We start from the raw sequence: 24,684 nt of genomic DNA on the forward strand, positions 1-24,684 counted from the left end.
TATTATTATTATTATTATTATTATCATTAATAAAAATAATAGGTGGCATGACATCAACCACAAGGGGACCTCAGTAATTGAAAAAAAAAAAAAGATAGCGAGAAACGTCTTTCTGATTTAAAACCCGTAAAACAAAGCAATATTTTGAAGGGCAGGGTGCTCGGATCAACGTCCTTCTTTGATTGGAATGGGGAAGAGCATTCAGAATAGTTCATAAACACTTCTTTCAAGATTTGAGCCCTGTTGGTCAAATCTAGACCCATAAAAGAAGCTGCTATTGAGCATTTGTCAAACTTTTAGATTAATCTCATTACCCTTTGGAGCGCCCCCTCTCCCCCACCCCAATGACAGCAACAATAACGAAATTAAATAATAACTGAAAAGAATGTAAGAAAGTGTGTTTGACATATTGTATGTCTGTTGCTGTTTTGATGTCAGTTCTACGCTCTTTACAACGGAATGCTCCTTTAGAGGTGGGATTCAATTGTTTATTACAGATTTTAACATACGTTGAGGACCACCTTGACAGACAGCCCTGATTTTTAAAAATTCAGAAAAAAAGACAGCTAGAAATGTTTCTAATTTTTTTGTTCTGAAAATGTTAATGGGTTACCTCCTGCGTATTGCAAAGATTGCTGAAGGGGCAAAACCACCGCGTGCAGGACGGAAATCCTCGGGGAATTTTAGCCGAATTTGCTGTTTTTTATCGACTTGTGTGCAACACCACGGACATTCTTTAATTAAAATTCTGATGCATGTCATAAACAGACGTACGGACTCGAACTGTGTTCGCTTTTGTGGCAATATTGTAAGTCGCCGTTTGCGAAAAATTCAGTATCGCATCAGCATGCCACCGAGACTGAAGCTGAGAGACTTTGATCGTGCCAGAGCTATGGCATGTCTACAGGATGGAGTTGGAGCCCGAGAAGATGCCACAAGGCTTGCAATGTCACCCTCTGTCATTGTCCGCTTGGGGCAGCCCCATCAAGTCACTGGATCAGTCCAAGAAGACCAATTTGCAGGTCGACCCAAGAAGACCACTCAGAGTGTTTGCAAGTGGTCCTTAACTTATGTTTTAGTCTGCAGGAAGTACATGTATGTCTCCACAAATACTGATTGAGTGTGTGTGTGTGTGTGTGTGTGTGTGTGTGTGTGTGTGTGTGTGTGTGTGTGTGTGTGTATGAGAGAGAGAGAAAGAGAGAGAGAAAGAGATAGATAGATAGATAGATAGATAGATAGATAGATAGAGACAGACAGATAGACAGACAGACAAACAGACAGACAGACAGACAGACAGACCTTCAGACAGACAGAAAGATCTTCACACAGATAGACAGACAGACAGACAGACAGACAGACCGACCGACAGACAGACAGACAGACAGACAGACAGACAGACAGACAGACAGACAGACAGACAGAGGTTGGAGCTGCCGGGGGTGAGGGTTGGAGGAGGGAGGATCTGTTGTTCTCTATCACAGAACTGCAACACCTCTAGAACTTCGTAATAATGTCGTCGTGTGAAGGAATGTCTGTTGTGAGGTTGAAGATTTCACGTGTTTTGCAGTTGTCACCAAGACGTGTCAAAACAAGAATCTGGCAAAAAACAACAACCCCATAACACCCCATCCCCCCCCCCCAAAAAAATCCAACTACAAACAAACAAACAAACAAACAAACAAACAAACAAACAAACAAACAAACAAACAAACAAACAAACAAACAAACAAACAAACAAACAAACAAACAAAACAAATAAACGAATAAACATTCAAACAACCAAACCGGTTTAACGTACGTGGCTTCTCACAGCAATCAAGACCCTTATTGAGCGAGAACACATTGAGAGTGATTTTAAGTCACCGCGGAGGTTTGGGTTGTGCTTCATTCTGGGCGTCTTACATAATATTATATTGCTATCGTTGTCGTCCAAACCCGTGGAAGAGTTTGTCACAAGGAAAAGGAAGGTTGGTGTTATGGTTGACGGCTGTCGATTCCCACAAGACAAAGGACCTTATCAAACAACAGTTTGGAGATACTGTAGGCCACGGTTTGGCCTTCCAAAATTCAATGTGGCAAACATTACATTCAGCCGTGAGTTGTTTATATTCAGCCGGTGACAACTCACGAGAAGATTTCCCGTGTCAGTAGGCTAGAGTGAAGACATATAGAAGACGAGCAGGGCCCAGCGACGAGGGAACACGAAACTGGATCTAACTAGATCTTTACCTACATCTAATACAGGTTAGTGAAAACTTACAATACTTCACAATGGGATGTATGATGACAGTCTCAAGCCTGTTGAAAGCAGAGGAAAATAGGTAAAGTTGGTATCGATTATCATTTAAAAAAATAAAAAATCATGGCTCTTCATAGAAGCTTCCCAATATTTTGGTGTCTTTTTGTGGGGTTTTTTTGGTAAGTATTTTACGCCGCTCTCAACTGCCTAAGGTCGTATGAGTGCGCGGGACACATTAAACGTTTTCAGTTGGTCGGAAATTTTGAATGTTGCCTGGGTGGCGACCGGAGCCTACTCTTATCCATTTTTTTACCTCCAAGGGATCTTCAACGTGCGCAATTTGCACATGGGTCCTCCGTAATTTGTTTGGCCCTTGTCCGCTAGGTGTAGATCTTTCCTACCATAAGATCAGGGGTGTAGCTGAAAGATAACAGTAAGAAGGAGCCAAGGGGAAGCAGTGGAAAGGCTGCAGAAAGAGTCACTAGCCCAGAGGAGGAGGCAAAGGAGGGGGTGGGGGCAGAAAGTGGAGACGAAGGCAGACAACAGAACATTGTTAGAGAGCAGGAAAGGAGGTGAAAAGAGATAATTTTAGAAAAGAAAATTTTTCCGTCGCTACCCGGATTCGAATCCGGGACCTTTGAGAGGGACCATGAGAGCTCCCTTCCAGAGTAAGAAAATCTATAGTTTGGTAAACAGTAGAGGTAAAATTGCTTGTTATTTGAGTGTCCTCAAGTTAAGGAGTTATTCACACAAAGCTTTAGTCTCTCCCCCCTTCCCTCTCTCCTCCTCTATCTCTGTCTGTCTGTCTGTCTGTCTGTCTGTCTGTCTGTCTGTCTGTCTGTCTGTCTCTTAATAAGCATGACTCCACGCTGCCACCCTGGTCAGTGTTAGTGGCTAAATATTCCTAAGAAAAAAGATCAGTCCAGCGGTTATAAATCAACTCTGAACGACTTGTTGTCACAGTTATTGCTGCGGATCTGAATCATGAATCAAGCTAGTTTGACTCACCGTTTGGTATCGTAACCAGGTGGAGCCGTAATTGCTGCTTGAATGGTCCCGTGACTTTTGTCTTGGAACAAAACTTTGGTAACACTTTATAGATCAATCTTTTCCCCCTCAATTATATCGCTAAAACTGGCGTCTGCGATGTAGCAGTCAAGCCGTCCATCCTGGCACACAGAAGACCTCTTAGTTCGGTAATTCCCGTGTGGGGGAGAATTTTAATCGAGTATCTGAGTCTTTGTACTAGGACATTGCATCCTTCTCAGCCCGGGTTGGCCATGGGAGTCATGGTCAAAGCCCGTTTCCCGAATTGCCTAAATTAATTAGAAGGGGACGGTTAAACATCTGTATAACTTAACAACAATGATTACTTCTGTTTTATTTTTTACAAAAGTGGGCTCTGAGGTGAGCGACTCTACACATAGGAACGTCCTCGTGGAATATAGTTCAACAATCAACATACATAACACTGTTTTTTGCTGACAGTCCTCTGTTCAAAAACACTGTCGACTTCTCAGTATTTCTTTTTCAGTGGGTGGTTGGCGGGTGCTCTGGTGTGGTTTGCTTCTTCTTTCCTGTCAAACATCTATCGTCTTTATCTCCCCTCCTTCTTTTTTGTGTTTGTTACTCTCTTGTAACACCTGTAATCTTCGGCACTTATATGACCTTATTGTGTTGCAAGTGCCGTAAAACTCTTACGAAAACTAAAATTTCTTTTTCAGTAATCCCAGGCCCGATTGTTGGTGTTTGTTTTCTGGTTTTGACACCGCTATGACTGAACGCTTGGCAAGAAATTCGGTGTTGTGGACTTTGTGACCCCTCATCTCTTTTATCTTCTGGGAACATTTTATGTCACTTGTGTGATTGATATTAATTATTTTGTCTGATTCTGCTTCCTTGTAAAATGAGGCCATTGTCAGGCTCTTTGGCATTTGTCTACAACTCAACTCAGCTCAACTTCTGATGGATTGCTTTTCTGCATTTCGATTGTCAATGAATGCACATCTTATTTACTCCGTCTATACCGGTGTCTATGGTGTGGTGGTTGGGCGCTTCTCTTTTGAACGAGGAAGACAAACCCGAATTCCATTCCAGTGAGAATATTATTTTAATTGATTGTCTTAGTCTTTCTGCTAAAATATTGTATCCCTCTCATCACGGGTTGGTCCTAACTGTTAAGATCGAAGCCCGCCTCCCAAATGACCTAACTTGTATTGCTGGCGGCTTAAAATACCTTCACCAAGACCCCCCTACCTCCCCTCTCTCTCTTTCCATTTCCCTAATCTCTCTCTCTCTCTCTCTCTCTCTCTCTCTCTCTCTCTCTTACACACACACACACACACACACACACACACACACACACACACACACACACACTCACACACACATGCGCGCACACACACACACACATACACATGAATCATGTGTGTTTATTGCAAGAAGCCTATTGTGACTTTCCACCAAAGCACTTACAGTATAATTTCATCCGAGTAAAAGGACTCCCATGGGATTTATTTTTTCTCTCTGAGATAAGCTGTAAGATGGTGTATGGTTTTCCCACGTTGAACGTGGACATAGCAAACCATGTCGATCCATCTATGACAACTTTGTGGGACATTGTGGATAAAACGATTTGAGGTCTTTCATTCAGATGAAGACAGGTCATGCCGTATTTTCCGATCATCCCACTTCGTCTCTCTCTCTCTCTCTCTCTCTCTCTTTCTGTATCTCTCTCTCCCTCTCTCGCTCCCTTGCTCGCTCGTTCTATCTCCTGTCTGTCTGTCTGTTCATCTGTCTGTCTGTCTGTCTGTCTGTCCGTCTGTCTGTCTGTCTGTCTGTCCGTCTATCTGTCTGTCCGTCTGTCTGTCTATTCGTCCGTCCGTCTGTCTGTCTTTTTCAATCTCATCCCCATCTCTCTCTATTTCTAAACCGACCAGCTTAGTAGTACTCTTTTTTTCTTGCTCGTGATACCTGTGCGTTTAGCAAACAACAAAACATTATTATAGAATCATCGGGGACAAGACACAACTGAAAGAGTTTGTGGAGTATTTGTCTGAGAGTGAAGCTGTATGAAGTTCACAGAGTTGGAGTGGCCACACTACACTGTATATTTTATTATTATCCCGGTGGAGCGAAGCCGTTTGGGCGTAAGGTCTACCGGAGAGAAGCCGTGTGGCATGCGCTCATACCTTTGAACGTGAAGAGGTCCTCCTATACAATGTACACACATGGGTTCGCACGGGCGCAAACACACACACACACACACACACACACACACACACACATACACATACATACACACACACATACACACACATATACACACACATACACACGCACATACACACATACACAAACACGCACAGACACGTATACTCACAGACAGACAGGCGCACTCACGCATCACTCACTCTCGTGCGTGATTCGAAAGTTCATCTCGCAGTCTTAAACTTAAACTCAAATAATCTGATACGAAAGAAACATTTCCCTCTTCCCACACCCGTTCACCCTCCGTTTCTCCTCTCTCAAGCACTCAATCCACCCCCATCATGTTTTTCGTTGCTATTTATATCAGGTAACATTTCCCTCTTTCATAGGATCGTCTGAGGATGGCGCTTTCTCGTGTCCCCCCCCCCCCTTCTTTTTTTCAATTTCTCAGTCGTCACTCTTTCATGTGATCAACTACTTATGGTCTCGATACTCCGCACAGGAGACGTGAGTCCAAATTATTTTGTGTGGGTGAATTTTTGTCGAACATTTCTGTCTTTCTGCTGGAACAGGTGGTCTCGAAACCGCCCGCCGCCTGAATGACCTGAGTGGTGTTGGTTGATGCAAGCGCAAAAATTCAACGACAACCTTTTTCTCAAACTCGAGTCTGTGGTGTAGAGGTTAGCCTCTTCGCTTTTGAATGAAGATGTGAGTTCGATTCCCACATTGGGAAGTCTACTCTGTCGAGTGTGTTCGTCCTGTGCTGAGCTGCTGCATCCTAATGAGCCTAAGTTCTAATAAAGTGCTTCCATGCCTGGGTTGCCCTGATACAGGGTCGAAGCTGAAATGGTCCTTCCTTGTCGAGGCGGGTGACGATTTGCTGTGCTCTGACCCACCGTGACGTTACTGACTGCCAGTGGCCCTGCGTGGTGTTGGGTCAGAGCTGACAATGTTGCATGGGTTCATTGGAGACTCACAATGACCTGCTGCTGTATATATTATGTGGATGAATGGATGGTCGGAGTACTGGTACTGTTATGAGGGTGAACGGTAGGCCGTAAAAATCTGTAATATAAAGCCCAAGTTGAGTCCACCGAAATCTTCCTGTCTCTCGATAGGAGTGGAAGTTATTTTACCAAAATAAACATTTGACATATCTCCCCAACATATAAATATCTCCTGCAGGGAGAGGACAACCCATAACTTTGAGTCGGCAGCGATGTCGACTTTACAATTAGGCACATCCTAATAGAATGTGCGGAATTTGGAAAGACCGGAAAGAAATATTTCAAATGCACTAATGGGGGAGGCTACACCTGAAAGTCCCGAATCCGGTCAAAATTATGGATTTAGAAATGTTGGTGGCAACGGTAAGAAACAGGTTGAATGATAAGCGTTGCTTAATGAAATAATGAAAAAATAGCAATGTATTTGTACTGGAGACTTGTCCTTTTCTTGTAAGAAGCAAAGTGGCCAATGGCAATTAAGGAGCCGTCTTTGCGCTCTGTGGGCAAAAGTTGAATTGGCCGGGGAGGCTGGCGTCACCACTGAGGGGGCGAGGTTCGGTAAGGCCTCGCGTAGATAAGTTCTACATTCTAGATCACATACAAGCCGACGTCATAAACAAAGATGAAGGAACGATTCTCTGAAATGCGAAAACACAACAGTGAACCTCTATTGTTTCTTTGAGGTCCTTCAAAGCGGCAAAGTGCTTTTCAAACGTCGATGAACTATATGACTCTGAATTTACTTGAGGCTGAAAAAAGTTATCGGCAATCAATCTCTTGACCACTATCTAGTCGACATAAAGAACCGCCCCTGTTTTAGAGACTGCAGGGGTCACTTTTTTTCCTTAGAATATTCATTAATATGAGCTTAAGACACATAAGAAAATCAGGGAAAGTATAAGGAAGAGCTTCAGAGTCATCTTTGCCCCCCCCCCCCCTTATTTTTACCTTGCTAGGAGACGTCTACTGTAAGATGCATTTTTAAGATAGCGAGGATATTAAAAAGCGATAAATAAATAAGAGAATAAAAATGTCTTTTCAAAAATGTTGATGCATGCAGTAGCACAGAAGCTGCAGAGGAGGTGTGTCTGTCAAGACTCATAGACGAGCTTTCTAATTTCAGACCAACTGGAGAGATCGAGAATGTGAACTCGAGAAAGCGAAGGAAATCTGTGAGAAAAAATGCTTCTGCTGTTGCCAGGACTTTCAATATCAGAAAGAAATGTATCAGCCAATTGAGGCCTGGATGGGGTGGTCCTTTAAGTGTCGTACTGTCCTCCCACATCCACGAACAGCAGAGTCCTTCCAACAAGTAAGACAACACAGCTAATCCCTCACGTATAGTCAACACAGGAAATAATCAGAAATTGAGCAAGGTGTTGTCTTTCATCATGACAACACACCTGTGTACACTGTTTGAAAGGTCCCCAATATTATTCCGGACTCCTGGCAGTGTGAAATCCTTGAGTATCCCCTTTATTAACCATACTTAGCACCATGTGACTTACATAATCACTTACTTTAATACTTTACTTTTACTTTTTTATCCTCTTTTGCAGTTAAGCGTCGAGGGGAGATGAAATTTTCTATGGTAGGACATCTCTGCAGCTCTTTCAATTTGGATATCATAATCTCTCAGGGTTTCCTGACTCACTCAATCCATCTTTTACACGTTCTACCTCATCTTTTATAGCCTGAGTACTTGGTGCTATAGGTTCTCAAGGCTGGCTGGCTAGATGACATTCGTAACAGGTGGCCAAACCATTTTATTCTGTTTTTTCTATGGAATACATGCAGGACTAAGTGCCAATAGTCGCTGTTACTTCTTCATTTCTCTACCTATCTCTTCTTATGACGTTAAGGGTTTTGCGGAGACATTTCCTCTCGTACGCAGTTATTTTGCTGACTTACATAATTTCTTCCCTTAAATCGAAGGACCAATGTTAATGGAGCAACAAAGTGAAGACGAGGAAAACAATTGTGCTTGAAGCAAGCTGCGTTTAGGACTGGCCTAGATGAACATGTTACGTTTGACTACTGGTTACATCGGACAAAAAAGTGCACTGAGCTCAGCGGTTCTTATGTTAAATGGAACGAAAATATGTTTTTGCAGGTGTGTAAAAAGCTTTTGGTCTATAAAATAAACATTGTCGAATGTTACCGAACAGGGAAACTCTTTTTCTGGGACATATCTGCACCACTAGCAAGTCTTCTTTTCATTTTGTTCATTTTTTCTCTTCTGTATAATTGCTCGTGTCTTTTTTCCGTTATGTTGATTTGTTATTTTATCTATCATTTTCTGTTTTTGCCTCCACACGTCTACTCTGTCTGTCTATAGCAGGTTTATTTCTCCTTTTGCCTGCCTCTTCGCTCTGAGCACCTCCTTTTCCCTTGGTACTCTTTTTTCGTTTTTTTCTATTCCTCAAAAAAGTTACGAAAAAACGTCTTTCCCTTTATAGACGCTGCACATGCCCCCCCCCCCCCCCTTTTTTTCCCCCACCAAACATACACACTCCCTGACTAGCAAACTATGACGCCGTGATGACGTTACTGCGGCCGCTGACGGTACCGTCCAGCGTGTGACGGTATAAGAGAGGTCCCCGAGCTGGTCACTACTTGTCACCTGACCGGTCAGACGAGCCAGCCTGTGTGTGTGTCGCGCGTGCCCGACCCGCAGAGTGACCACGGAGACGGCCAGGTGTCCACACAGAACTGCACTGTCCACCCTCTGTGTCTGCTTTCTACAACTTTCTTTTTTTAAACACAGGTGAGTGGTGAGGACCAAAACTGAGTTGGTAGTGCTTTTAAAACACTACTCAAACAAACAAACAAACCAACAAAAGGTAAGTGGGGATAAGATACCTAGCTTACTAGATGACCAGTGTGTTGTTGCCCTGTTTCCAATTTCTGCAGCATCCTTTTTTACACAGATAAGTGGTGATGTGATCATAAAACAACGAGATTAAAAGATGATTAAATAGCTAGATATCAATGAAACTAGACGACGAGATAAAAAAAAATATAGATAGATAACTAGATAACAATATGACTAGATAACGGGATAAAAGATAGGTAGATAACAATATAACTAGATAATGGTATAAAAAATCTCAAGATAACAAGTCGACTAAATAACAAGATAACAATACAACTAGATTACAAGATACAAAGATAATTAAATAATGCTATAACGAAATAACAAGATGACTAGATAACTAGACAACAAGATTAACAAGATAATCAGATAACAAAATATTTAGATAACAAGATACCACGACAACATAAAAATAACAATAAGATAACAAGATGACAACAAGAAAACTAGATTACAATAGTAAGATAAGGAGATAACATCAAGATATATAGACGAAAAGATAACAAAATAACCAGATAACAAAATAACAAGATAACTAGATAACTATATAACAACAAGATAAAGAGAAAACTAGACAACTAGACAACATAATAATTGAATTAAAAAAGTGTAACAAGATAACTAAATAACAAGATAAGAAATGTACGTTTTAAGGCTCTGCTGTTTAACAATTATATCTCTGCTGGTATACATTAAAACTATGGGTTTGTAATTTTTACCACGCCTTGTCTTCTCTCCCTTTCACTTTAGACTCGTTTATATTATAGTACATGTTTTTATATTTTTATACTTAAAATTTTGAACCTCTACTTTATCCGTGTGTTGTTTTGCAGCACGTTTTTCCAACTCTTACTTTCAAGCATCATCATGTCCTTATCCCTACACATCTTGTAGTTTGGTCGAAGTACCAGAAAGAAAAGTTGTTGTCATTCTCATCTTTCCGACACAGCATCTATGGTGGAGCGGTTTGACTCCTTTCCTAGACATGCAGTAGACGCGAGTTCTCTCCCGAGTTTTGTTAGTTTTGAAAAAAATCTTGTAACTCCGCCTGTCTTCTGGGACCTTGCATCCCTCTGAGCCCGGGTTGGCACTGACAAACAACGTCAAAGCCGTCTATGTCCTAAATTATCTGAATTGTGTTCATGTGGGCGTAAAACATAATTTATAATTAAAATTACAAACAAAAGATCAATTCGTGAAATCCACTTTGTAGCTGTCAACATAAGTCTTTAGTTTGCTGGCGTCTGTGGTACTGTTGTTAGACTTTGCAGAGATAGGGAAAACTTCTATTCAAACGTGAGGAAGACAATAATTATTGTGTTAAAAAACGACTCGGAGGTCAGCTAAAGTACACGCACAAAAGTTTATCTTTAGACAAAGAGAAGATTCTTAAACAGTTAGCAGCTTGGCATAAAAAGAAGAATATTTACTATATTATAAAGAACCGAAATACAAGCCGAAGCTTGGTGGGTTTTATAAATTGCCCGTGACGACACAGGCCTGGAAGACAAGAATGGCTTATCACCTAGTCTGTGACGTCATTGGATTGTTAAAAGTGTTTGAAATTCGGACAAATTATTGTTATTTTGACTTTGAAATTAGCAGTATTGCCTATAGTGTTCTGTTTTCCTAAGCATTGTTTCTTTTGAAATTTTTTTTTTTTTAAGTGAGATATTTTTTATTTATTTATTTATTTATTTATTTATTTATTTATTTATTTATTTATTTATTTATTTACTTTTTACTTTATTTACTTATTTTAAACTAAGCTTACTTATTGCCAGACTTGTGTGTGAGAAGCAATATGAACGCCGTTAATCTTAAGGGGGGGGGGGGGGGGAGGGGCTACACTCCCAAAGTCAAAATTCGGTTCAAAATTATGGAATTTGAGTTGTAGGCATTTTTAGCTTCCTCAGCCTCTCTTACAACTATTTCATCGCATAAGAACCCCCCAAAACCGATTTTTGTCCCATACCGGGCATATTTGTGACCGCCATTTCCTTATAAAGACAGTATTTTATTTTTCTTTATCGGCTGTTTTCTCAAAACGAGACTTTTCTCTATACTTTTTTGAATAACTCGACCATTTTTCCTCCAATCTTCATGAAATTTTCACAGAATGAAGAGAAGAGGTAATACTGAAAATTCGTCAGTTGAAATTTTGATATATGAAATAGATTTTTGTTGGTGGTGTCTGGAGAGTGGATTTTCACAGATTTTTAGCAAACTTGAATGCTACCTCAGGAAAAAATTAATAAAATAATTTCTAATAGTAATTCGTCTAGGAAAAAAAGCAACAGACAAATTTTTAGATCTGATGTTAGTGAACACGCATGCTCAAAACAATCAATTTCCATGAGCGATAAGTGCGGTATTTATTACGTAAGACATGTCAACAAATCCAATATGGCCGCAGTATCCATGGAAACGAAACCTTTTTCTCAATTTGATTGCGGATTTCAAGACTCCTTACTATGCTTGTTACATGTGTGAAATTTGGTAAAATTCGGTCCTGTAATAAGCGAGATAACCTTCAGGTGTAGCCCCCCCCCCCCTCCCCTGAAAAAAAAGAAAGAATATTTGTTTTCCTGTCATCTGGAGGAGCTAGGTTTGAATCAAAGAAAAAAACCCTCAAGATAAAATTTTTTTCTCATAGTATTCAAGCTTTTTGGTACCAAAGACCATCACAGGAAATTGTTAATTCCTCCTAGCCAGCGGCCCAGAGACAGAAACATGCTGTGTGTGACCCATGATATATACAGGGTGATCCAAAAAAAACCTTTGCAACTTGTTTTCCGAATATTTCGGTCAAAATTTGTTCTAGAATGCTGTAATTTGGAACAGACATAATTCATTCAAAAGGAATTTGTTTGATATAAAATCCACAAAGAAGAAACATGTTTTGAAAACGGAAACGGCTAAAAGAAAAAAAGCACCCCAAAAACGCAAAGTTCACCAATGTTTCAAAATCTTGTAAAGGAAGTCGTGAAAAGATTAGTTGACCTTTTCCTTTATTTTCTCTTTGACTTTAATTTTCCATCCCTGTGATAATTAAACAATATTTAATTTCTTTTACTGAGTTTTAAAACCTAATGATTTCATTCTGAAATTCCTAGAAGCAGTGCTCCACATTCCCTCCATTGGACTCGACACATTTTTAACGCGTCGTTTGAAATGTTCAGTGGCGCCCTAACACAAGGAGCTGCTAAACCACGAGTTTTTAAAGCCACATACACTGTACATGTTCACTAAGAAGTGGCTTCTAGAGACAATAGAGTGGGGTGCCCAATAGACAGCATTTTTGGAGTTAACATATCCCTAAGGATGAAAATGGGCTTTGCACTAAACCAAATGCCATCTAGGAAATGATCCCTCTTTACAAGACAATCAAGGAATCATGAACATATTGCCATGCTCTGATCCACGTCATCTCGGCCTAGCGGTGATGAACATGGTAAAGTCGTAGGTTAAGATCTGCCATGAGAATGCAGACTGTTGATGTGTAGGAAAGTCCTAGCTGCAGATCGTCTACGGACAGACGTCTCATGGGACTCGGCTACTGAAATCTGCACTCTTGTGACGTTTAAAGGGCTGCGCATGGTGCGTGTTCGACTTGAAGTGGTCATTTTTTAAAGAACTTTTTAGTTCTGATTCGCTATAGACCCAAACTGACGGAACTTCTCTTCTCATGATGCCAAAGGTCTTGAGGGCACTTAAGCATTCTCCCAATGCGTGCGCAGAACTTACGAAATGTGGAGAGGCAATGTTCAATACAAAAAGCTCTCTGCTCTTTACTAAACGTAGCCATGATCTCAGCAGGATAACAAAATTTGGGAAAAGTGATATCTGCAGACTTCTGTTGACTTGTTAGACTGCTGTACCTTGCAATATGACGCGATCGTTGCAACTTTTAGTGGTAGGCCTAATGTGAACTGGTGCGTCATGCTATGGAAATGGCGACAGGGTTGAAAATGGGTTGTTTTTTTAATGCACTATATAGAGCAAAACCATAAAATGAACTTATCTAAAATACATATCAGAAAAATTCCTTTTGGCTTCCAAGCGTTATGTTCAAATCTGAAACGTAAAACTTCAGTATGGAGGAAGATATTTACAAATCTAGTTGTAAAGTTTTTTTTGGAATCACTCTGTGTGTGTGTGTGTGTGTGTGTGTATATATATATATATATATATATATATATATATATATATATATATATATATATATATATATATATATATATATATAAATGCGCAACACCTATACTTTTTCATTTTGGAAAGTTTATTTAACAAATGAGAGTTTTATGCAATGGGATGTGGGCCAATGACCTTAAACTTAAACTTTGAATAAACTGACTTACTTACAAGCTTTCTGGTAGTGACACAGCCCTGTTACCAAAGGACGTTGAACGGTTTCAGACGGGCAGGAAGTTGCAAAAGTTTAAAAAAAGAAGTGAAGATCTGTAGTCAGAAGCGAAAGTTGCACTACACAGATTACAGAAAGAAGACAAAAAGTATTGCAACGAGTAACCCATGGGTCATTGTTCTAATGTTGTCAGTTATTGAAGTATATTTGTTCAACGCTTTGCCGTCTACAATGTACTCTCTCAAATACAGGGCACTTCCTTTGTCCCCCCTCCCCCCCCCAACCACCCTCTTTATTCGTGGGTCCCTCTTTGATAAAGGAGGTAGGAGGCGTTATTTCAAATATTTTGTACTTAAATTTGAATACTTAATTTTCTTTTCTTCCTGAATTATTTGTCCTCAGAGAGAAGAACTCGAAGCACACCCAAACACCATGATGGACAGCACAAAGACAATGAAACTTCTCTGTTTCGCAGTTCTATTCCTCGCAGTCACATCCGCTTTCCCGTTCTTTGGCCGGAGAAGTAAGTGACACGGTTACAAACTACTAATCATTTCTACTTCGTGATTACACGTTCTGTGTCATAATATTGAGTGCCAAACAATGTATCGCAACTTTTTTTTTACGCACATCCTGAGGGATCGGCGTCTAAGGTGTAGGGGTTAGGCGCTTTGCTGTTACATGCAGGAGACCCGAGTTCGATTCCCGAGTTCGATTCCCGAGAAAGGTGAAATAAAAAAAAAATCGAGTAGCTCGGTCTTTCTTCTGGGATGTCGCATCCCTGTTAGCCCAGGTTGGCTTCTATGGCAGAGAGCCTGCCTCTTAAATTAATGAGGCAATTTGCGTCGATGGGGAATATTTAACTATGGGGTATTTCCTTGACGAAAGTTTCGGAAGTATCTTAGATTCCTGTTTTTTGCTTCTTTGCTGTGATCATTTTGTCAAGCCCATTCCCTCCCCCTCTCCTCCTTGAAAATTACTTAACTTAGTTTTGTGGTGAGTGAATTGAAATTGTTTTAAAAATGTATCTCTTGTCGCGTCTATCTCTCAATCCCTACCATTTCCTTACTGTTTCCCAAGATCAATCTCACCTTGTTGGTTGAGTATCATTGTGCGTAGTTGTGTGTCACTACGTGTGACTGTGTGTCACTGACCGTCACTATGCCTCACTATGTGTCACTTTGTGTCACTGTGTGTCACTGTGAGTGACTTTGTGTCACTTTGTGTCACTATGCCTCACTACGTGTCACAGTGTGTCGCGGTGTGTCTCTGCATAACACCGTGTATCGCTGTATGTCGTTTCATGCACGCAACGCACATTTTAGGTTATTTGAAAGGCCAAGCCCTTGGACAACATTCAAGACCTCCGAGTGAGATGATTTTTTTTTCACCACAAAGGACAACAACAAAGAAATATAGACTATGCAGGACCCACCTGAGATTCGAACCCCGAACTTCTATGTATCAGACTATGTGTGTAACCAATTGCGCGGTAGTGATTTGCATATTAGATCACAGCAAGATTAGTTTCTGAAAATAAAACCCCGCACCTGTTATTATTTATGACTGATCACAAATTGTATTTTTATCATTAGTTATTATTTGGGCGACTTTTACAATATTTTACGTATTTTCTGCAAAAACTCTGCATTGCTAATCCAATCCGTTGTTATCGCCAGGGTGTCTTAATGCACGCTATATATATATATATATATATATATATATATATATATATATATATATATATATATATATAGAGAGAGAGAGAGAGAGAGAGAGACAGACAGACAGACAGACAGACAGACAGACAGACAGAGAGAGAGAAAGAGAGAGAGAGAGAGAGAGAGAGAGAGAGAGAGAGAGAGAGAGAGAGAGAGAGAGAGAGAGAGAGAGAGAGAGAGAGAGAGAGAACAGTTTCCTTCAAAGAGGAATAAAGTAACACAATGCATTCTTTTTCTCTCTTCCCTCCTTCCGTTCGACCCGCAGACCGCCCCCGCTCCCGTCTGTTCGGCAGCCGATACCCGGCCCCGCGGTACAACTCTGAGCCCAAGCGGCCGCCCAGCCGTCCCTTCACGATACCCGGGTTCGAGTCCGTCAGCAGAGGCGCCAACAGACGCAACAACAACTTCGGCCTTGACATTGGTCTAGGGGGCCGGGCTCTAATCGATCCCATCGCTAGTCTGTACGACACGCCGGGTGCCGGGGGAGGGGGTGGTCTAGATCAGCTGGCCTTTGTGGACAGTACGGGCTCTGGTTTAGATCTAGGAGGCGGGCTGTTCAACACTCCGGTACAGCTGCAGGATCAGTTTATGTCGACCGCCGCCAACATGCCTTCTCAACAGTTAGGATTTCTGGACCAACAAACTGGTCAGTTTCTGTCGGCCGCCAGCTCCCGGAATATCGGCATGCTAGACATGAACGCCGCGAACCAGCCCTTGGATATCCGGCAATACGACAACCAGATGCTGGGCGGGAATCAGCTGACCCTTGAAGCCACGCAGGTCCCGATGACCGTTGGTCAGAATAATCTCCAGATTGGCCTTGGGAATACTGACAACTTCGGTTCTGGCCTGGGCGGTCAGCTCGGGATGACCAACAATGGCATCTCTCTGGGGGTGAACCAGCTGTCCCAGAATCAGCTGACATCGAACAACGGACAGCTGAGCCTCAACAACTTAGGTGGAAGCCAGCTAGGCGGCATAGACACATCACAGCTGGGTGTAAACGGCTTTGGGACCTCTGTAAACGGCTTAGGTACTTCTGTAAACGGCTTAGGTAATTCTGTAAACGGCTTAGGTACTTCTGTAAACGGTCTAGGTACTTCTGTTAATGGTTTATCAACTTCTGTAAACGGCTTGGGAACCTCTGTAAACGGCTTAGGCACTTCTGTAAACGGCTTAGGCACCTCTGTAAATGGCTTAGGAAACTCAATGAACGGTCTAACATCAAATCAAGCTGGACTGGGCAATTCACAACTCGTGGGTATGAGCGGTGTCGGCGGGAACCAACTCACGGGTCTTGACGCGTCACAACTGTCTGTAAATGGCTTAACCTCTACCCAAGTCGGTCTGGGAACAACGCAAATGGGGATGAACTCTCTAGGCGGAGGTCAGCTTGGTCTGGACTCAACCCAGATGGGGTTTTCCGGCCAAAATGGCGCTTTGGGGGGTTCCCAGATTGGCAGCAACAACATCCTGATGGGGTCGAAACAGACGGGTCAACTTACGGGAGGTCAACTGGCCGGCAACCAGCTAGGCTCCACTCAACTGGATTACACCGGCGGTCAGTTGGCGCTCACTAACGGGCAGATGGCTCTCGGGAACGGACAGGCACAGGGCGGCAGGGCTCAGCTGGGGGCAACTCTCAACCAGATGAACCAACTGGACCAGCTCGGAATGGCGGGGGCTGCTTACCAGGGTAAGGCCGCCATTTTCTGTCTCTTTCTGTCTCTCTGTCAGTCTGTCTCTGTCAGTCAGTCAGTCTGTCTGTCTGTCTGTCTGTCTGTCTGTCTGTCTGTCTGTCTGTCTGTCTGTCTCTGTCTCTGTCTCTCTCTCTCTCTCTTACGTTTTCTCTGTCTGTCTCTGTCTGCGTCTGTCTCTCTGTCTCTCTCTCTGTCTCTCTCTCTGTCTCTCTCTTGGCTCTCTCTCTCACTCTCTCTCTCTTTCTCTCCCCCCTCTCTCTCTCTGTTTCTCTCTGTGTCTCTCTCCCTGCGGGTGGTTAGCAGGTGCTCTGGTCTGGCTTGTTCCTCTTCTATCAAACATCTACCATCCTTTTGTTTCTTTTATCTTTTTTTGTAATTGCTGCTCTTGTATCATTCCTAATCATCGGCACTTATATGTCCTTATTATGTTGCAAGTGACGTAAAAATCTTACTAAAACTAATCTCTGTCTCTCTCTGTCTCTCTCTGTCTGTCTGTCTGTCTGTCTGTCTGTCTGTCTGTCTGTCTGTCTGTCTGTCTCTCTTTCTCTCTCTCTCTCTCTCTCTCTCTCTCTCTCTCTCTCTCTCTTTCTCTCTCATTCACTCTTCCCTCTTTCTCTCCCGATTTTTCTCTTTGTCTATCTCCCTTTTTCGTTAATCGATCATCTATGTTTGATTAGTCCTTAAAAAATCCAAAACAGCGTCTTTGTATTCCCACCTTTATCTCCCCCCTCTCTCTCATTACCTCTCTCTCATACTCTCTCTCTTCTTCCCCCCTCTTTCTCTCTCTCTCTCTCTCTCTCTCTCTCTCTCTCTCTCTCTCTCTCTCTCTCCCTCTCTCTCTCCTCTCTCTCACTCTTATTATAATAATAATAATGATAATAATAATAATAATAATGATGATGATAATAGTAATAATAATAATAATAGTAATGATAATGATAATGATAATGATAATGATAATAATAATGATAATAATATTAATAATAATAATAAATAAATATAATAATAAAGGTAATGACAATGATAATAGGGGGCTCTCGTGGCCTAGAGGTTAAGGTGTTCGCCTCTCATTCAAAGGTCCATAGTGAAAACCCTCCAAAACAGCATTGACAGCTCGTTATACGTTGACGACTTCTTGATATGCTGCCGATCGAAAAATCCTCATTTGAGATCTATGGAAAGGCAGCTGCAAACGCAGCTGCACAAACTTGAAACGTGGGCAAACAACAACGGTTTCAAGTTCTCCCCGTCAAAGACGGTTGCAGTACACTTCTGCCGAACAGGCAGACGTGTGCTGCAGCCGGATTTGACACTATACGGGGAAAGGATTCCCGTCCAGGACCAAGCTCGTTTCCTCGGCGTCATTTTCGACAAAAAACTCACATTCATACCACACATCAAAGACCTTCGTGTGAGGTGCCAGAAAGCGTTAAATGCTTTGAAAATTCTATCGAATCCGGAGTGGGGCGGGGACTCAAAACACCTTCTCCACCTGTACATCTCCCTTGTCCGGTCCAGGCTTGACTACGGCTGTCAAGTCTACGGATCGGCAAAACCACACGTCTTAAAAATACTAGATCCCATACAGAACCAAGGACTCTGCCTCGCTCTGGGGGCTTTCCGCACTTCTCCGGTGGAGAGCCTCCAGGCCGAGGCCAACATACCACCACTCTCACTCAGACGCACACAACTCTCACTACAATACGAGGTAAAACAGAGCTCAACACCGGAAAATCCAGCGCACAACAGCATTTTCGAAACAAACTCAGAAACCATAAACAAATTCCAAAACAACGAAAAACTCATCAAACCCTTCGGCCTCAGTATCCTTGAGGACCTCAAAAACTTAAACTTTTCCAAACAAGACATCCAACAAATTCTTTTCCCCGACCTCCCTCCGTGGCATCTCACCAAGGCAAAAGTAGACTTACAGCTGACCACGCACAACAAAGAAAGCACAAACACCAAAACTTTTAAAACAGAAAACAAAAAAACTAATAGATAAATACCCCGGTGCGGAACTCATCTTCACGGATGGCTCCAAAAAGACAATGAAGTGGGCGCCGCAGCCCTATCTTCCAACAATACACATCAGAGGAGACTCCATCCTGAAGCCTCCATTTTTACTGCGGAGGCCACTGCCATTGACATGGCACTGGACTCTGTAGAAAATTCTCCTAACAAATCTTTCCTTATCCTCTCTGACTCTCTGTCTTGCATCACCTCACTCACAAACTACACACTCTTACACCCAAAAATAGTTAGGCTACAACAGAAAATTCATACACTATCCGAAACAGGAAAAAACATCATGTTCGCATGGATACCCAGCCATGTGGGCATCCGAGGAAACGAGCAGGTGGACGAACTGGCGAAGAAAGCTTCATCCCTTCTGCTGGGATCAACGACAAACACTCTCCCACAGATTGACTTTAGAAATAAAGTCAAAAAGTACACTTCCAGTCTGTGGGAGAGTCACTGGGAAAAGCAGAAAAATAATAAATTATTTGAAATTAAACCCAAACTAGATCAGCGAAATCCTTCGGACCTCTCCAGAAGAGACGAAGTCATTTTTACTCGATTGCGCATCGGACACACGGCCCTGACCCACAAATACCTCTTACAGGGAGACGAGAAGCCGTTCTGTGTCGGATGCGACACAGACTTTACCATTAGACACATCTTAACAGAATGTCTGGACTTTGGAGAGATCCGAAGGAAGTATTATAAATGCAAGAAATTGCAAGATATTTTTTCCGTCGTTGTTCCCAGCAGAATTTTGAATTTTATAAAGGCCATTGGCCTTTATGGCAAGTTGTAAAATGAAAAATGAAAACGTACTATTAAAATTTTTTATCGTTACCTATAAGAGTTATTTTAAATCACAAATATATTTACACTAAATTTTAATATTTTAACATTTTAGCATTTTAAAGTCAATTAGTTGACCAATCGTGGAGTGAACTTTTGCGAAAGTAAACAACTTGTGTTTCGCGCGCTCATATGACCTTAGCAGTTGCGAGCGCCGTAAAACCCTATACTACATACATACATACATAAAGGTCCCGGGTTCGAATCCGGGTAGCGACCGAAAACTTTTCTTCTCTAAAATTGTCTCCTTTCACTTCCTTTCCTGCTCTCTAGCAATGTTCATTTCCACTTTCTGCCTCCACCCCCTCACCTCCTTTGCCCCCTCCTCTGGGCTCCTGACTCTTTCTGCAGCCTTTCTACTGCTACTGCTACTCCTTGGCTCCTCCTTACTGCTGTCTTTCTGCCACACCCCTGATCTTCTGGTAGGAAAGATCTACACCTAGCCTTCTCGGACAAGGGCGAAAAATCTCGGAGGGCCTGTGTGCAAGTTGTGCACGTTAAAGATCCCTTGGTGGTCTAAAATCGATAAGAGTAGGCTTCGGCCGCCATCCGGGCAAAATTCAAAATTTCCTACCAACTGAAAATATTAGGTGTGTCCCCCGCGCTCATATGACCTATGCAGTTGCGAGCGCCGTAAAACACTTTACACAAACAAACAAATGATAATAGTATTAAATATAATAAATAAATGAATAAATAAAGTAAAAATAAATGAATAAAAAAATAAAATAAATACATAAATAAATAAATAATATATTGGTGAACAACATATCCTAGCAGAAAGACCGAGATACTCGATAAAAAAATTCTTCCCCCTCGGGAATGAATTTGGTCTCCTGCATGCGACAATGAAGTGCCTAACCTCTACTTCCACAGAAACCGGTTTTGTGTGCGTATGTGCATGTGTAAATATGTGTGTATGTGTGCACATAATATGTATTTGTGCATATATTTCGTACGAATGCGTGTGCATGCGTTTGGATCTGTTTATATGTGCGTGTATCTTTATATTATACATGTGTACATATGTGTATATGTAAAAAACGTGCATGTATTCCAGTTGAAGTACGTGTATATATGTGCCTGTATGTGTTTGCAAGTGTATGTATGTGTTTCTACACTATTAAACAATTAAAATGAGGCCATGTGTACACACGTTATAAACAAGTAAAATGAGGCCACGTGTGCACACTCTATAAACAAGTAAAATGAGGCCACGTGTGTACAAGCTATAAACAGGTAAAATGAGATCGAGGCCATGTGTGCACACGCTATAAACAAGTAAAATGAGGTCATGTGTGCACAAGCTATAAACAAGCAAAATGAGGTCATGTGTGCTCAAGCAATAAAAAAGCAAACTTGTTTGTTAAAAAAAAAATCTCGTTTCAACATTGAAAAGGAGGTGTGGGGTTTAAGAAGTGGGGGTGGAGTTGGCTCTTAGGTTTCCTTTTATTTTAGAACTTTTCAAGAAATGTGCCTGGAGAGAAGGAGAATAAGAAAAAAAGAGAAAGGAGAAACGTTTAGAAAGGAGAGTGAGTTACTGCAACTTTCTGGAGGTTGGTGGTAGTTGTTTTGTCATTTCTCTCTCTCTCTCTCTCTCTCTCTCTCTCTCTCTCTCTCTCTCTCTCTCTCTCTCTCTCTCTCTCTCTCTCTCTCTCTCTCTCTCTTCAAAACCTCAGAGAGAAACGGAATATCAGGAAAGACTGCATTCTGTAGGCCTACTCTACTGCATTGGCGGCAGTCAGGTGTACGGTGAAATGTCCGATTTTTTTTTACTGGCTTATTGGCTAAAACAGGGAGTATCCTGAGCCCAGAACTTTTTACTTTTTCAATAGCTGAGTTTTCCTGTAATTTAAATGGTCATGGCAATATGAACATGAATTCAGCTACTACGGGGTACTACTGTCATCCATTACTTGTTTTTTTTTGCTGACTATGTACAGGATGATCCCAAAAAAACCACTTTACAACTTGTTTTTTAAATATCTTACTCCATACTGAAGTTTTGTGTTTCATATTTAGACATAACATTTGGAGGCCAAAAGGAATTTTTCTTATATGTATATTAGATAACTCCATTAAATGGTTTTGCTCTATATAGTACATTAAAAAAAACAACCCATTTTCAACCTTGTCGCCATTTTCATAGCATGGCGCACCAGTTCGCATTAGGCCTAGCACTAAAAGTTGCAACGATCGCGTCATATTGCAAGCTACAGCAGTCTAACAAGTCAACAGAAGTGTGCAGATTTTATTTTTCCCAAATTTTGTTATCCTGCTTAGATCGTGGCTACGTTTAGTAAAGAGCAGAGAGCCTTTTGTATTGAACATTACCTCTCCACATACTCACCATCCCTGACATTTCGTAAGTTCTGCGCACGGCATGGAGAGAATGCTTTTTTTAGGTGCCCTCAAGACCTAAGTTCCGTCAGTTTGGATCTATAGCGAATCAGGACTAGAAATTCTTTAAAACATGACCACTTGAGGTTGAACACGCACCATGCGCAACCCTATAAACGTCACTAGAGTGCAGATTTCAGTAGCCGAGTTTCATGAGACGTCTGTCCGTGGATGATCTGCAGCTAGGACTTTCCTACTCATCAACAGTCTGCATTCTCATGGCAGATCTTAACCTAAGACTATACCATGTTCATCTTCGCTAGGCCGAGATGACATGGATCAGAGCATGGAAATGTGTTCATGATTCCTTGATTGTCTTGTAAAGAGGGATCATTTCCTTGATGACATTTGGTTTAGTGCACAGCCCATTTTCACCCCGCGGGGTATGTTAACTCCAAAAATGCTGTCTATTGGGCACCCCACTCTATTATCTTTAGAAGCCACTTTTTAGTGAACATGTACAGTGTATGTGCCTTTAAAAGCTCGTGGTTTAGCAGGTCCTTGTGTTAGTGCGCCACTGAACATTTCGAACGACGCGTTAAAAATGTGTCGAGTCCAGAGGAGGGAATGTGGAGCACTGCTTCTAGGAATTTCAGAATGAACTCATTAGGTTTTTTAAACTCTGTAAAAGAAATTAAATATTGTTTAAATGTCGCAGGGATGGAAAATTAATGCCAAAGAGAAAATAAAGAAAAAGGTCAACTAATCTTTTCACAACTTCCTTTACAAGATTTTTAAACATGGGTGAACTTTGCGTTTTTGGGTGCTTTTTTCTTTTAGCCGTTTCCGTTTTCAAAACAGGCTTCTTCTTTGTGGATTTTATATCAAACAAATTCCTTTTGAATGTATTTTGTCTGTTCCAAATTACAGCATTCTAGAACAATTTTTGTGCGAGATTTTCAGAAAAAAAGTTGTAAAGTTTTTTTTGGATCACCCTGTAATTAGTTTTAGCCCAAAGAGCAAGTCTTAGACAAACAATCCAAGAGACAGGGCCGCACCATAAATCTCAATAAAATGTAGATAATAGTGTTCAGTAAAGGATGTTACCTCAGTAGATTATGAACTTTGGCATTATAGAGAAAGACGTTTAAAGGTTGTCAACTCTAATTAATATCTAGGAAATGAGTTTTCCGCCAAATTGAGCAATAGAAGTGGTGTTTTGTCTTTCATTATATATGAAAGCAAAGAAAACTTCTTATGGAATGAACTGGCATACACTTACCATCTTCCTTAATTCTTTTTTTATATACCTCAGTGGTCCTATTTTGTGCTATGGGTCTGAGCTAAAGAAGTATGTAAGACACGCCATATATTGAGCAAGTTTATACTTCTTCACTGAAAAGTTTCATTAATGTTTCAAATTGTTCTTCAAACTCTGTTGTATAATTATGCTGACACACGAAAGTGTCCGTTGCCCATATCCCATAAACTAAAAAGCCTGGAATATTTGTTTCGTTTTTAAAAAAATTTCCACAACACAAAATTTGCCAGGTGTATTTTGAAATACTTCTAGTTATGAGCCGAAAAAGAGAATAAATCTGGGTTAGTGATAAGTGATAATATACGAGATCTGCTCTGCACAAACGGGTTTGGCGCAATTTGGTTGCACCAGAAAATGGGAAGTGAGACAATGCTTTTTCATATGAAGAAAGTAAGTTGAACTGATTGTTTCAAACACAAATTGATCGCCAAGATGTCTGTGAATGAAAATTTTGCTTTTTATTTCTCACTGAAATCGTAACGACATGACAGAACATATTTTTGAAGATCTTCCACTATTCGAGAGACGCTCTTATTAAATTCAGACATGTTATATCACAAATCCAGTTTTACAGATGTAAGTTTCATACAAATAAGAGACTGTTTAAATATCCATTTTGTGAAACAGCTATTGAGGACGAATTTGACATCATGTTTGTTTGTACTGTTCATGAGGATTTACGCATAAAGTATATCCTTTAACGTGCTTGGCTGATAAGCCAATGTAAAGTTTTACACAAAGCAAAATGCGAACACTTTATTAATAATGTTATCAGGCAAAGTGCCTATTCTGAAACTGTAGGTAAATTTCGTTATGCTGTGTTATGTGGACATAAAGAATATTTGCATGAAGAGAAAGCATACACTTAAAGTGTTCGGCGAATTTTGCTTCATATCCGTATATGGACATAGTTTGTACATGTGCCTAGATCTATGAACAATTTCTTTAATGTATGAAAAGTAGCCCAAAAAATAGTTTAACTCATATCAATTCTGTTCTCTCTCTCTCTCTCTCTCTCTCTCTCTCTCTCT

At 41.1% G+C, this 24,684-nt stretch overlaps 1 protein-coding gene across 1 annotated transcript in view; it reads left to right on the top strand.

The window, feature by feature from the left end:
- Window positions 1-8,969: 8,969 nt before the first annotated feature.
- Window positions 8,970-24,684, top strand: part of LOC101855210 (uncharacterized PPE family protein PPE54) — a 35,425-nt gene continuing 19,710 nt past the window's right edge. The window contains exons 1-3 of the mRNA XM_013086861.2: window positions 8,970-9,223; window positions 14,103-14,223; window positions 15,687-17,117. Coding sequence (XP_012942315.1) covers window positions 14,133-14,223; window positions 15,687-17,117 — 1,522 coding nt within the window. The 5' untranslated portion in view covers window positions 8,970-9,223; window positions 14,103-14,132. The remainder of the gene's footprint in view (window positions 9,224-14,102; window positions 14,224-15,686; window positions 17,118-24,684) is intronic.

The sequence above is a fragment of the Aplysia californica genome, unplaced genomic scaffold (genome assembly GCF_000002075.1).
Source record: "Aplysia californica isolate F4 #8 unplaced genomic scaffold, AplCal3.0 scaffold00514, whole genome shotgun sequence".
NCBI classification, from domain to species: Eukaryota; Metazoa; Mollusca; class Gastropoda; order Aplysiida; family Aplysiidae; genus Aplysia; species Aplysia californica.